This window comes from Thyridium curvatum (assembly GCF_004353045.1).
Source record: "Thyridium curvatum strain D216 chromosome Unknown NODE_50_length_306471_cov_79.392670, whole genome shotgun sequence".
Lineage (NCBI taxonomy): Eukaryota > Fungi > Ascomycota > Sordariomycetes > Thyridiales > Thyridiaceae > Thyridium > Thyridium curvatum.
The window spans coordinates 292,908-306,471 of NW_022156805.1; the positions used below are offsets into that span (position 1 = coordinate 292,908).

Sequence of the window (13,564 nt, forward strand, 5' to 3'; positions counted from 1 at the left end):
GTCTTCGTAATTTAATTGTCGAAGCCCAGCCGGCCATCTAACTGCCTATGTACAATGTAAGCTCGCGCCTGGGACCTCCAGCTGGCGAAACATTTCCACTGCGGCGAGTCGCATCGGATGCCTGCAGGACCATTCACCACACGTATCGGTAGTTCGGGTGCTTGTCACACAAGTCCTCTAGAGTCTTATCCTCGTCCGGATTTCTAACGCCTTGCTCCGCCCAGCCTCTTGCAGCCTCGTCCTTGCGCAGATTGCTGTTGCGCATAAGCCACCAAAGACCAGCGATGATGCCCAGGGTGAGCACAAATAGCCCCAGCAGAACCCCGTGACCCTTGAAGAAGCGTGGTGGAGTCGAGTAGATCTGAGTGCACATGATGCTAAATGTCTGAATGGCAATCTGGGTAATCCAAGTTGCGGTTGCCCTCTTGGTGTATCCCGCATTTGAGCTTGGCAGCCAAGCAGCGCAAAGGACTACACCGGGGTACACGGCTGCAGAGATTAGGCATGAGGCCACAATCCCGGCAACGGCATTTGGTGTGGCTATGATGATGATGAATCCTACTATCGCGACGCAGGTGATAATCGCAAGTGGAATAGCGCGTTGACCGTAATGATCCGCAACGCGACTGACAGCAACCAAGGAGATAAACGCGCAGCAGTACGGAATGATTGTGTAAAGCTGAGTTACAACTATAAGGGGTCAGCCGGACTATGAATTGTAGTGAAAGTGAGTAAGAAACATTTGAAACGTACGGGGACTGAAGCCAAACTCTTTGATGAAAGTGGGCAAGAAAACACTGTCCAGAAGTTAGTCGGGTTACCTTGAGAATCAAAGCAACGCGAAGAGAAAATTCACCCAAACCCTGCCAATGAAGCGGCAATAGTTGCGGTCATAATGGAAAAGCCCCACACCTTGGGATCTTTCACTGCTGTCCACATCTGAGCGTAATCAACTCTAGCATCCATGACATGTTGGGCTGGCACAGAGCAGGTGGGATTAGCATAACCATTTTATCGTGGTATTAAGTAGAAGGGACTCACCAGCCATAGACCGCTCAACAATCAGTCGCTTCTCCTTGTCAGACTTGAACCAAAGAGAACGTTTGCTTTTGACTTCTTTATCCGGGAATTGAGGTAGCAGAGCCCAGACTATCAGCCCCCACAGAATGGTGGGAGAGCCTTCGATGATGAAAAGCCATTGCCACGAAGCAAAGCTGCCTGGACCTTTGCCATCCAAGTACTTCCCCACGGCATAAGATATGAAGCCTGTTACGGCGCCAGCGATAGGTGTCATGCCGTACACATACCCTACGAAAACGACGTTAGGGCACCATCATCCCTCTCAGACTAGCTGGGGTGGACAATATTTACCGCATCGCACCGACATCTCCTCGCGCCTATACCAGAGAGAAACAAACAGGAATGAAGTTTGCACTGTCGCCTCCCCGCAGCCTAGAATAAGTCGGAGTACAATCACCTGGCCGTACGTCTTCGCGAAGGCAGTGCAAAGACTAGCAATACTAAAAATGATGATAGAGAGCGCGTAGATGGTGGGAGCGTGGAATCGACGAATGAGAACAAAGGCAGGGAATTTAAACACCATATATCCGACATCTGAAACACATCGTTAACTTGGCGGGTTCTTATCGGCCATGCAAGAGTGGAGAACCCATACAGAACATCATGAGACAATTGAAATACTGCTGTGCAGAAAGGTGCAAGTCTTCCTGGAAGCCCATGATGCGAGCATTGCCAATGGCACCACGGTCCTGTCCAATATGTTAGATCCTTGTGCACTCGAGGCAATGCTTCTCACTTACAAAGTAAGCAAAGAAGAAACAACCCGACATCAGGGTCGTGATGGCCAGGTCTTGCTTCCGCACCAGTCTTTTCTCGGCAGGGCTCATCTCTCGTTCATGCTCAGCGACGTGCCCATTTTCGACTTGGACAGCCACTGGCAGATGCGAACTCTTCTCCAAATCGGTCATGTTAGACAGTGGATTGAGCCAGGTAGTCAGTCGTCTGGTGCAGAGTGAAAAGCGATGTAAAGAGATATTTCGGGATGTGTACATCGCAGGACGACGGGCTTACGACACACTTTTAAGCTCTGGGGTCCCGGTCTGGATAGGTAATGTGTTTGCCAGACCATTACATGTTTCCAAACGCCATGAACTGATGCTTCAGGTTTTTTTTTCGTCCTCCGTCGAGTGCCAAGCCTGGGGTAACTGGGGTAAGATCCTCGTGTGGTGATTTTGCGAGGAGGTCCGGCGAACCTCGGCGAGATCCCTTGGCGTGGCTTCCTGGATGGGTCGAGCCTGGCATAGCGAGTTCAAGCCAAATCGTCATGCGTGTCATACATTCCACGGGGCCTACAAGCAAAAGTTAAAGGACCGGTACTTGTGAAAGCAAACTTTTCGGCCTAGAGGCTTACCGTTCTTACTTTTGTTGTGAAATAATTGGGCCGATCCAGCACGCCTGGGTAGACTGAGTCTGCAAGGTTCTCAGCAACGGCAATCACACCAGAGACCAGAGCAAGAGTTCTCATAATCCAGGTCTGTGTTTGCTCCCAAGTTCCAGGTTTGTGTCACTCCTGCTTACCATTGCACGTCTCGTCTACCGATGAATGTTCATCTAGTGATGTTGACGAGAAATGACCCACAAATATCTCTGAATTCTCACAAAGCTGGTATCTCTGGAGTGAGCAAGGAAGGTTCCAGAAAGCAGTGTTTAATTACCACTCCGGTCTGGAGTGAGTATACAGCATTGTTCTCCGGATAAAACTGGAAAACAAACCCTTTGCTATGTTCGCGCTATTCACTTATATTTCGAGCCAGTGAATCAGCCCCGGCGCGATAATAGCTACACTCCTTGTGCGAAGAGTTTTCCACCAGCTGCAACGTCAAATTCTATAGCTTTATCAAGGCCACAAGCTTGGAAGATCTGCTTGGGACTTATTTCGTTCCCCGTATTCGAAGCTTTGCCAGTCTTGACCAAATCATGCGCTGCAGCTTTGATGGCGGTGTACACTGGGCCAAGGGCAAAACCAGGATGAATCACCACGCGGAAGCCCAGCTCCTTTGCCTCTTCTGCCGACCATTCAGGTGAAACTCCACCAGAGACACAATTGAAGAGGACAGGAGATGGTGCCAGGTCCACAACAATTTGCCGTGCCTCTTGCGCAGTTCTGACCCCTTCAAGGAACCCGCAATCAGCACCAGCCTGGAGCGCCTCACGTAGACGATCTCTTGCCGCTTCGTAGCCAAGAGACTGTAACGCGTCAGTCCGGGCGATGATCACAATATCTCCTCCAGGCTGCTCGGAGCGGGCCAAAACGGCTGCACGGATGCGACTGAGGAACTCATCAGAGGATACGACTTGTTTGTTGAGTAGATGACCGCAACGTTTCGTGACTACCTGATCTTCAAGATGCAATGCAGCAACACCCGCGCGCATATATTGAGTGACAGTACGTCCCACCATAAGAGGTCCTTTGGAACGATCAGTAGGAGTCGAATTCAATAATCTCCCGAAGCGACGTACCTCCGTAGCCTGTATCCGCATCAGCTATCAGGGGAACGGTTGGGTCGAGTGAGGCGATCATGGCTGCATTATCCCTCATGTCATTTAGTGTAGCCAAACCAAGGTCGGCCATGCCGAGCCTCGACATTGTCGTTCCGGCACCAGTCTATAGGACTTAAGAGTCAGCAATGCAGATGGATTTTACTCGGTATACTTTGGAATTTACCATGTAGAGACACTCGAACCCTGCTCGAAGGGCGATCCTGGCAGTGAAGCCATCGTAGACCCCAGGGCAAACCAAAATCCTATCATGCCGAGCAAGCAAAGAACGCAACTTGGCAGCTGCAGACATTGGCGCAGTAGTTGTTTCATGCATGGCTCAGACTCATTCAGAGCATATTGCAGCAGTGAGGATGTTAAAAATTTCCGTATCAGAAGTGCATCCTGCAAGATATGCGATGACCGCCAAACTTGTGTTGCGAGCATGCAATGACGCGGTTCGGAGTTTGGAACGCGTGTGCGCTAAAGCAGCTCGCCGGTGTTGACCGGCCGCCGGGTTGCCCCGGAAAGAGTCGGCGTGAGAGATGTTGTGGGGAGAATACCGACGCTTGTAAATGTTGGGGAAGAAGGAGCCTCATGGCATTTGGAGGTGAGAGGGACAAAATTAAATCAACAATACTTCCGCTGATACCTGTTCGAGGTTCTTGTCCCAATATCCACCTTGGAGTTTGCTGTTCCTATTACGAGAGCAGCAAAATGCACAATGTCTCCAGCTCAAGATCCAGAGCGGCTACATGCAGCGCAACTCCTCGCTAGCCACATTCTCAGCTCTCTCAGAGACATTCGGGGGCTGGAAATCGTCTCCGGTTTTGAAGAAAAATGTAATGAAACCCGACAACTTAGTATCATCGCCAAGGCTGATTAACAACCTGTCCAGTTCAGAGCTGCACTGCAGTACTCGACGTGCTCAACACTGCCAGTGACCATCTGCGATCCATCGGGCGAACGCAGGAGGCAGACGCGATTGACCATGTCGTGCACATTGCATTGAGCTCCATTAGCTACGGGGGGCTTCAACTCGACGGCACTATAATAACATCCCAGGACCTCTCAGAGCTACAATTCTTGGTCACTGCATGTGAGGGATTCAATCTTGGAGATCGTTTCTCCTCGCTTGCTAAACATTGACTTTACTACAGGGCTTGAAGCATTGAATTCAGCAGAACGGTCAAAGAATACGCCATCTCTCATGGCGACAAAGCCAAATACCAGGCGAGCTATGACATTGGCTGAGAAGATATTTGCCTTCCATGACGTTGAAAGCAAGGGCTATGTGCACCCTGGGGAAACGATTCGAGTGTCAATAGATTGGATCATGGCATCTGAAGCGTCTTGGAGCGTGAGTCTAGCCATGAATTTTTATAGGCCCACGGGAGAAATGCTCACTATACTAGAGCATGGAGCGTACGTATGAGCAGCTGGGGAAGCCGGGCATCTTCCGAAATGATCGATTTTGGCTGGCAGGCGATCATGTTGTCCACCCAAAGCTGCTTGCCCACCCCACGGTAGCGAGGCTCATCAATTCCTCCGAGAGAGCCAGGAAAGATTTCAGAATGACCGACTATCAGGGAATGAATGTGAGTTTGAATGCCTGGCGCCCACCAAATAGCCATTGCTGATCTCGACTCTGGCTAGTACACAATCATGCACACGGAATTCTATCGCGAAAGAGCCCAGCCAGGTATGATTGTGATTGGTTCCGACTCTCACACTTGTTCTTCCGGTGCTGTTGGATGTCTCGCTATTGGCCTTGGTGCTGCTGATGTGACTATGGGACTCGTCACCGGTGAGATGTGGTTCAAAGTCCCAGAGTGCGTCAATATCCGCCTCGTTGGCAAGCCGCCGCCGGGTATCGGAGGTAAAGATGTCATCCTTTACATTCTTAAACAACTGAAGAGGAACACCGTTGCGGCCGACAGGGTTGTTGAATACACCGGCCCCGGAGTGAAATATCTATCATCCGACGCTCGATTTGCCGTGGCTAATATGACGACGGTACGAGAAGGAATGTTGTCTTGGGCACTATTTGCGACTGACGATATATTAGGAATTTGGAGGTATCACAGGAGTCTTTGCACCAGACGCTGTAACGAACGCGTTTATCAAGACAAGAAAACTGTCGAAACACAAGAAGAACTCTGTGTATTTCAAGCCTGACGAAGATGCCGTTTACGCCCAGACTTGCGTCATCGATCTGTCTCAAACAGAATCGTGTGTTGCAAGACATCCTAATCCAGACGATGTTGTATCCGTGCAGGAGATGGCGAATACTTCGCTCGACGGTTGTTTCATTGGAGCGTGTACCACAGCCGAAGAAGACATCATCCTTGGAGCTCTTGTCCTAGAGCAAGGACTGAATAGCGGGTTGGCTCCAACGGCGAAAGGCACAAGGAAGGTCGTACCTGGCTCCCTTCCTATTTTAGACCGCCTACGAACATCCGGGCTCTGCGCGATCTACGAGCAGGCTGGTTTTGAGATTGGCGTTCCCGGTTGCAGTTACTGTGTTGGTATGTCAGCCGACAAGGCTGGCGAAGGCGAGGTGTGGCTTTCATCTCAAAACAGAAATTTTGAGAACAGGATGGGCAAAGGCAAGCTCTTAGCCGTGTTACTCTATGTCAAGCTAACATTCGATCAGGATCAATTGGTAACCTAGCTTCGGCAGCGACCGTCGCTGCTTCATCCTTTGAGATGAAGATCCGAGACCCTCGAGGTCTCATTGATCAAATACCTCCTGCGCGATGGGAGGCACTGAAAGGAAGGGGCTCTCTGAGCTCCACAAAGCTTTTAGAGCCCCGATATGTCGAGCCCCCCTGCCCGAAAGCTCGCCAGCCTCCGCCGACCGAAGTAGCATCATGGGCTCTCTTGCCAGTGTCGGATGAGACCTTGCAAAATACCGATATACGTGACCAGAATGCAGGCCAAACGGCTACTAAGCGGCTTATCTCAGGCAAGATCCAGAGGCTTGGGGACTTTATCGATACAGACGCCGTAAGCAACTCGAGTCTTTGCTGCGAAAAGATATTGGACCCCCGCCGCTAAAGATTACCGTCATATAGTTGGCTCCGGCACAGTACCTGGTTGAATGCCGTAGTGACAAGTCTCTCGGCGCCCATTGTCTCGAGTTCACGCACCCCGAATTTCGGCAACGAGTCACTGATGGCTTTGATATCGTGGTGGCTGGTAAGGCTTTTGGCTGCGGATCCTCTCGGGAACAAGCAGTATCTGCTCTCCTAGGTAGGTTCTTACTCCCTCTTGGGAGGTCGACTGGATACTGATAACTACCTTCTCAGGTTGTGGAGTGAAATGCGTCATTGCAAAGTCTTTTGCCTTCATCTATAGCCGAAACCAACCAAGCCTGGGACTCTTGGGAATCACGCTGAAAGATGAAGAGTTTTACCAGCTGGCCCACGCTGGATCAAAGATCGATGTAGACGTGTCCAGAAATGTGGTAACAGTCAGCGACAAGGAATTTCCATTCCAGTTGAGCATTATGGAAAGGGAGTTAATGGACCTGGGAGGCATCACGCCTGCATTTATGAAATTTGGAAAGCAGATCTTCGATGCGCTTTGTACAGCCGGAACAGGGGTGAAGACTAGGGCAAACTTTGAGCAGGATGAAGGATCTGAATGTGCTGGATCTGCACCATTGCAATGGTGAGAGCGTGGATTGAAATCCAGATGTAACTACTTCGTTCTCAAGTATAAAGTTTCCATCAAACTGATGTGGCCAGAGCCTCGAGAAACCTCTTGGAGCATGGTGTCGAGAATGCATGTCAACCTTGGAAGCTACCTAATGTACTTGGTACGAAACGCGGGGTTTGTGAAGGCCCTAAAGTACGAGAATGACTACTCCGGCCCCCCCTCGTCGTCTCTTCCGGCCTCCCCCCCACTTAGCGCTGTAGTAGTGTAATTTATTAAGTGGGGATCAGCCTTTATATCCCTATATTATTGGCCAGACAACTTTTAGTGGGCAGCGATATAAGAAATATAAAAAGGCATTTAGACTGGTTACTATAAGATATTAAATATTAAAATTATTAAAATTATTAAAAATTATTAGTAAGATATTCTAGATCTAAAAAGCTTAAAAATATAATAAAATTTAAAAAATTAAAATAGCCTCTTCTTTTTATTTAAAATAGATATTTATTATATAATAATTAATAATATCTATATTATCTATAGTCTAGATAGATTAATATAACTAATTAATTATCTAACTTAATTTAAATAGATTTTATAGTAAATTTTATATAAGATTTATTATTATAAATAAAATAGATTCTTTAAACTATATATAAGAGCTTCTTATAATATAATTTAATATATTTAATAGCCTTAATCTCTTTAATAACTACTTTAAAGCTTTTAAAGCTCTTAAAGATCCTATAATTATAGAAGATAACTACTTTAAAGATCTTATAACTATAAAAGGCTACTACTTTAAAGACTCTATAACTATAGATAATTACTACTTTAAAGACTTTATAGCTATAGATAGCTACTACTTTAAAGGCCCTATAACTATAGATAGCTATTACTTTAGTAATAGTAGTTATAATAGCTCTATAGATATAAAGAATATCTTTAATTACTATAGTTATCTCTTAAGTAAGAGATTAGAGTTCTTTATACTTTAAGCTATCTATATAATCTATCTTATTATTAATAATATATTAGCTACTTTTTTATATCTTATCTTATTATTATTTATATTAATAATTAATATTAAGATTTTATTAATCTTCTATCTATAGCTTTAAGATAAAAGAGTTATGTTAGGCCATAGGCTATAAGTTATTGATGTGTGCTGTTACGCATTGATGCTAATAGATGACAGCTGCTGACAGCTGTCAAAAGCTATTGGTCATTGTCTGTACATATCTTACGCTGATTAGCTCTAATAGCTTTAGTTGAAATCCAACCACGTTCATACCACTGCATCCAGTCCTATCCTTGCCCATCAAGTTAATAGGTTATAGATTAATAGAAAAGGATTAATCTTAAACTATTTTTATTAATATTAATAAGACTTTTTATTATTAAGAGATTAAGATATATTAATAACTTTTTTAGATATTATTAATCTATAATATTATAAAGTATAAGAATAGTTATTATTATATTACTCTAGTAATTAATTAATAGATAGCTAATAATTTTATATTAATAAATTAAGCTATATTAATACTAATAGTTATTTAAATAAAAGATAATAATCTATTTAATCTTATAGTAATCTAATATTAGATTATATTAGATAAGAAGAATCTTTAAAGCTTTATAAGAGACTTTAATAAAGATTTTCTTAAATAGACTATAATAGATATATATAAGTCTTATATAATAGGCTTATATAACTTCTTTAACTTTAAATTACTTTAATTTTATCTAAATTAAATAATAGATAGTTATAACTAGATATAAAAGATTAATATATAATTTATTAAGATAGATTTTAAATTTAATATAAGTACTCTCTATATATAAAGAAGCTTTAATATTAAAATTATAGAGCTTCTTTACCTAGATATAGGCCTATTATATTTTAACTCTATACTAAATATTATAAAGATATTTTAGTATTATTATAGCTATAAGTTAGTAATTATTAAAGAAATAGAATAATAATCTATTTAGTTATCTATTAAATTTATTATTTATTTCTACCTATAAATAGTTAAATTTATTAATTATAGATATATTAATAATTATCTTAATTAATTATAATAATTCTTATAGATTAGTTTTAATATTATTAAGATCTTAAATATTTTTATTAATAGATTCTATTAAATAATTATTATTATCTTTAGTAAGAATATAAATTAAGACTTCTTTAACTTTTACTTTATCTTAATCTATTTATTTATTCTTAAGACTTTTAATAATATTCTTATAAATATCTATCTATTTTATTTATTTTTAATATACCTATTAGATATAAGCTAAGTTATACTATTAATATAATATAATTAAAAGAGACATAATAAATATTATACCTATATTTTAAAGACACTATAATAATACCTAATAATAAGAATATAATTATTATTATAGATTAATTAAGTACAGTCCTCTAATTATAAAGGCTCTTAAGCCTAATAGCTACTAACCGTCTCTAATATAGATCTAAGGCCTAGAATTAGTCCTAGACTTTTAAACCTCTTAACTATAATTAAGACCTAGAATTAATCCTAGACTTTTTAACCTCTTAACTATAGTTTAGCCTATAGCTAGTTAATAAGTTAATTTATCTAGATATCTATATATATAAGTTTATAAGCCTAGATATATAAGTTATTTAATAATAGATATAACTAAATTATTATAATAAATAGTTTCTTAGTAATAAGTAATTTATCCTATAAGCTATAATAATATACTTTAAGATTATTATTAAGAGGTTGTCTTAAATATATATAAAATAATCTATCCTCTTATTATTCTCTTAAGTCTATCTCTTATACTTATCTATATTAAGACTCTTAATTATATTCTCTATTAAATAACCTAATTTATATCTATATATACTTATATAATATTAATATATATATCTAAGGCTATTAAAGAGATATTATTCTTTCTTATTTCTATAGTATCTAATAAGAAGAATAGACAACTCTTTAGTAAAGTTAAGAAGTTTATCTTCTCTAAGCCTAATCTAGATAAATTATATAAGGCTATTAATTAATTATACTAATAATTATAGTCTTTTAAGATTTAAATATAGCCTACTAAAGACTATTAATATTATAGAGCTACTTAAAAGTATAATTATTCTTATAGGTATAGAATCTAATAATCTAAATCTTAACTAACTCTTTAATATTAAGAAATACTAGCTATAGCTAGAATATCTAAGAAAGATAGTTAAATATCTTTAGAGAAGGAAGGAGGAATAGAAGTGATTTTACTATATTAATAATTATTCTAGTAGGATTATAAATTAAATAGAGTTGATAGAAGCTAATTAAATGACTTGTATGTAAGATTCTAATTAATTGATTAATCTAATACTATAGATTTATATTATAGTTATAAACTCTTTAAGAGGGGATTCTTATAAATATATTAAAGATAAATCTATTATTTTAATAAGGTCTAAACTATCTTAATAATATTCTTTAGGCTATAATTAAAATTAATAATAATAATATAAGATTCTTTAATTTTAAGTAACTTTTAAAGATAAGTAATCTACTTAAGAATCTATATATAAGCCTACTTAATCTCTAAAGTAATAATAATAAAGATAATTAAAAAGATAATAGAGATATTACTAATATTATATATTTTAAAGAAGAGTAGTTAGAATTTATTAGTCTAATTTATATAGAAATTAATAGTTAGATCTATTAAGTAAGAATAAGATTATTTCTATCTTATATATATTATTAATAATAATAATATTTTAATAGATCTACTATATCTTTTAATATTAAGAGTAGATCTAGACTATTAATTTAATATAATTCTAATTATTAATCTACTATTTTAATTAATAGCTATAATCCTTAAGAAAGTAAATTAATACTTAGATACTTATATAATTATCTAATTACTATTCTTAGATTTAATAACTATTATTAATAAGATCTTTATAGATAAATAAACTACTAAACTCTACTATATAAAAAATAATAAATAGATATTATTATTACTTTAATATAGCTATTAACCTTTAAATAGCCTTATATTATTCTTAAGACTATCTATAATAAATTAAATAGATAGTAATATTAATAATATTATAATTATATCTCTTATAAGTAATCTTTAATATCTATTTAATATTATTCTATCTAGTTTAATTAGTCTATTAATAGCTAGTAAAAAAGATAGAAACTTTATATTTTATAATAATAGATTAATACTTTAAACTATCTTTATTATAATAAATCTAAATCTTTAATCTATTTTTTAACTCTCTTATCTATTAATATTAATAGATATAATTAATAATATAATCTTAAAGATTAAAAGTATTAAAGAGACTATTAAGAGTATTAAATTTCTTAATATTAATTATAATAAAAAGATACTTTAATTAATCTTAAATCTTCTTATTAATCTTACTATTAATATTACTTTCTTTAAATATATAAAGTATAAAGAATATATTAAAATTATTATTAATAATATTAATTAAGCTAATAATTAAACTATTATTACTAAAGATCTTATAAATAGTCTTTAAAATAATAATAACTTCTTAAAGAAAAGTTAATATAGATTAGATACTTATTTTAATAAAATAACTAAAAAAACAATTAAAAAGAGATAAAAATAATAATATAATAATGATTTTTAATAATAATTTTTAGTATTTATTTTTTTTAATAGATATAATAAAAATAGTTAATTTTATTAATTTTTAATAGATAATATAGATATTAAATTAATTCCTCTCTTAAAGAGTTTATAACTATAATATAAATCTATAGTATTAGATTAATCAATTAATTAAGACCTAATATATAAGTTATTTAAGTAACTTCTATTAACTCTATTTAATTTATAACCCTATTAAGACAACTATTAATATAGTAAAACTATATATATATATAGTATAACACTAATTCTATTTCTTCTTTCTTCTCTAAAGATACTTAACTATCTTCCTTAGATATTCTAATTATAGCTAGTATTTCTTAATATTAAAGAGTTAGTTAAGATTTAGGTTATTAGATTCTATACCTATAAGAATAATCATACTCTTAAGTAGCTCTATAATATTAATAATCTTTAATAGGCTATATCTAAATCCTAAAAGGCTATAGTTATTAATATAATTAATTACTTTAATAGTCTTATATAGTTTATCTAGATTAGGCTTAAAGAAGATAAACTTCTTAACTTTACTAAAGAGTTATCTATTCTTCTTATTAAATACTATAGAAATAAGAAAGAATAATATCTCTTTAATAGCCTTAAATATATATATTATATCCCTCTTAGAGGGTTTATAACTATGGTGTGATTCTACAGTGTTAGATTGATCGATTAATTGGGACCTTACATACAAGTCATTTAAGTGGCTTCTGTCAACTCTATTTAATTCACAACCCTACTAGAACAACTATTAATACAGTGAAACCACATATATATACAGCATAGCACCAGTCCTATTCCTCCTTCCTTCTCTAAAGACGCTTAACCGTCTTCCTTAGGTATTCCAGCCATAGCTAGTATTTCTTAATGCTAAAGAGGTGGTCAAGGTTTAGATTGTTAGATTGTATCTCTTTAAGGACAATCAGGCTCTTAAGCGGCTCTATAATATCAACAGTCTCTAGTAGGCTGTATCTAAAGCCTAGAAGACTGTGGTTATTAATATTATTGATTCCTCTAATAGCCCTATATAGTTTGCCTAGATCAGGCTTAGAAAAGGTAAACTTCTTGACTTTACTAAAGAGTTATCTATTCTTCTTATTAGATACTATAGGAATAAGAAAGAATAGTATCTCTTTAGTAGCCTTAGATATGTGTATTAGTATTATATAAGGTTGTTTAATAGAGAATATGCTTAAGAGTCTTAATATAGATAAGTATAAGAGATAGACTTAAGAGAGCAGGAGGACAGATTATTTTATATATATTTAAGATGACCTCTTAGTAGTGGCCTTAAAGTATATTGTTATAACTTATAGAATGGATTGTGTGACGATCCCTGATCCCTAAGAGGTAAGACTACTTTATAGGACTGGAGGCGTATGGGTTTATGTAAGCAGTAGGTGATAGGTGTTACTAAGTACTGATGGTTGATCATAGCTAAGATAGCTTCACTTAAAGGTAATTTATTAAATAAGATACTTTAAATACTAGAGAGCTATCTAGGATAGGTATCTAAGGGTAGTTATATGTTACAGAATCAGCCGCCGCTACCGCGGGACACTGCCCCAAGGGCGGTCAGCACGATAAGATAGGCAGAAACGCACGGACCGCTGGATCACCCTGGAGTACGGTGATCCATCGTGAGGGATCA

General features: G+C 37.2%; 3 protein-coding genes across 3 annotated transcripts; 1 reads left to right on the top strand and 2 right to left on the bottom strand.

Moving 5' to 3' along the window:
- Positions 1-133: 133 nt before the first annotated feature.
- On the bottom strand, positions 134-1,988 carry E0L32_008005 (uncharacterized protein; the record flags this gene model as incomplete). Its single annotated transcript, XM_031142812.1, has 7 exons — positions 134-690; positions 754-797; positions 857-977; positions 1,042-1,308; positions 1,372-1,614; positions 1,676-1,769; positions 1,821-1,988. 7 exons carry the CDS (start codon positions 1,986-1,988, stop codon positions 134-136), a joined length of 1,494 nt encoding a protein of 497 aa, XP_030992855.1.
- Positions 1,989-2,859: 871 nt separating this feature from the next.
- On the bottom strand, positions 2,860-3,895 carry E0L32_008006 (uncharacterized protein; the record flags this gene model as incomplete). The annotated part of the gene is made up of 3 exons (XM_031142813.1): positions 2,860-3,488; positions 3,541-3,685; positions 3,746-3,895. 3 exons carry the CDS (start codon positions 3,893-3,895, stop codon positions 2,860-2,862), a joined length of 924 nt encoding a protein of 307 aa, XP_030992856.1.
- A 387-nt stretch (positions 3,896-4,282) lies between these two features.
- On the top strand, positions 4,283-7,237 carry E0L32_008007 (uncharacterized protein; the record flags this gene model as incomplete). The annotated part of the gene is made up of 9 exons (XM_031142814.1): positions 4,283-4,400; positions 4,457-4,657; positions 4,719-4,918; positions 4,974-5,156; positions 5,215-5,574; positions 5,627-6,086; positions 6,215-6,567; positions 6,636-6,813; positions 6,870-7,237. The coding sequence occupies 9 exons, from the start codon at positions 4,283-4,285 to the stop codon at positions 7,235-7,237; spliced, it is 2,421 nt and encodes an 806-aa protein (XP_030992857.1).
- Between the last annotated feature and the right edge of the window lie 6,327 nt (positions 7,238-13,564).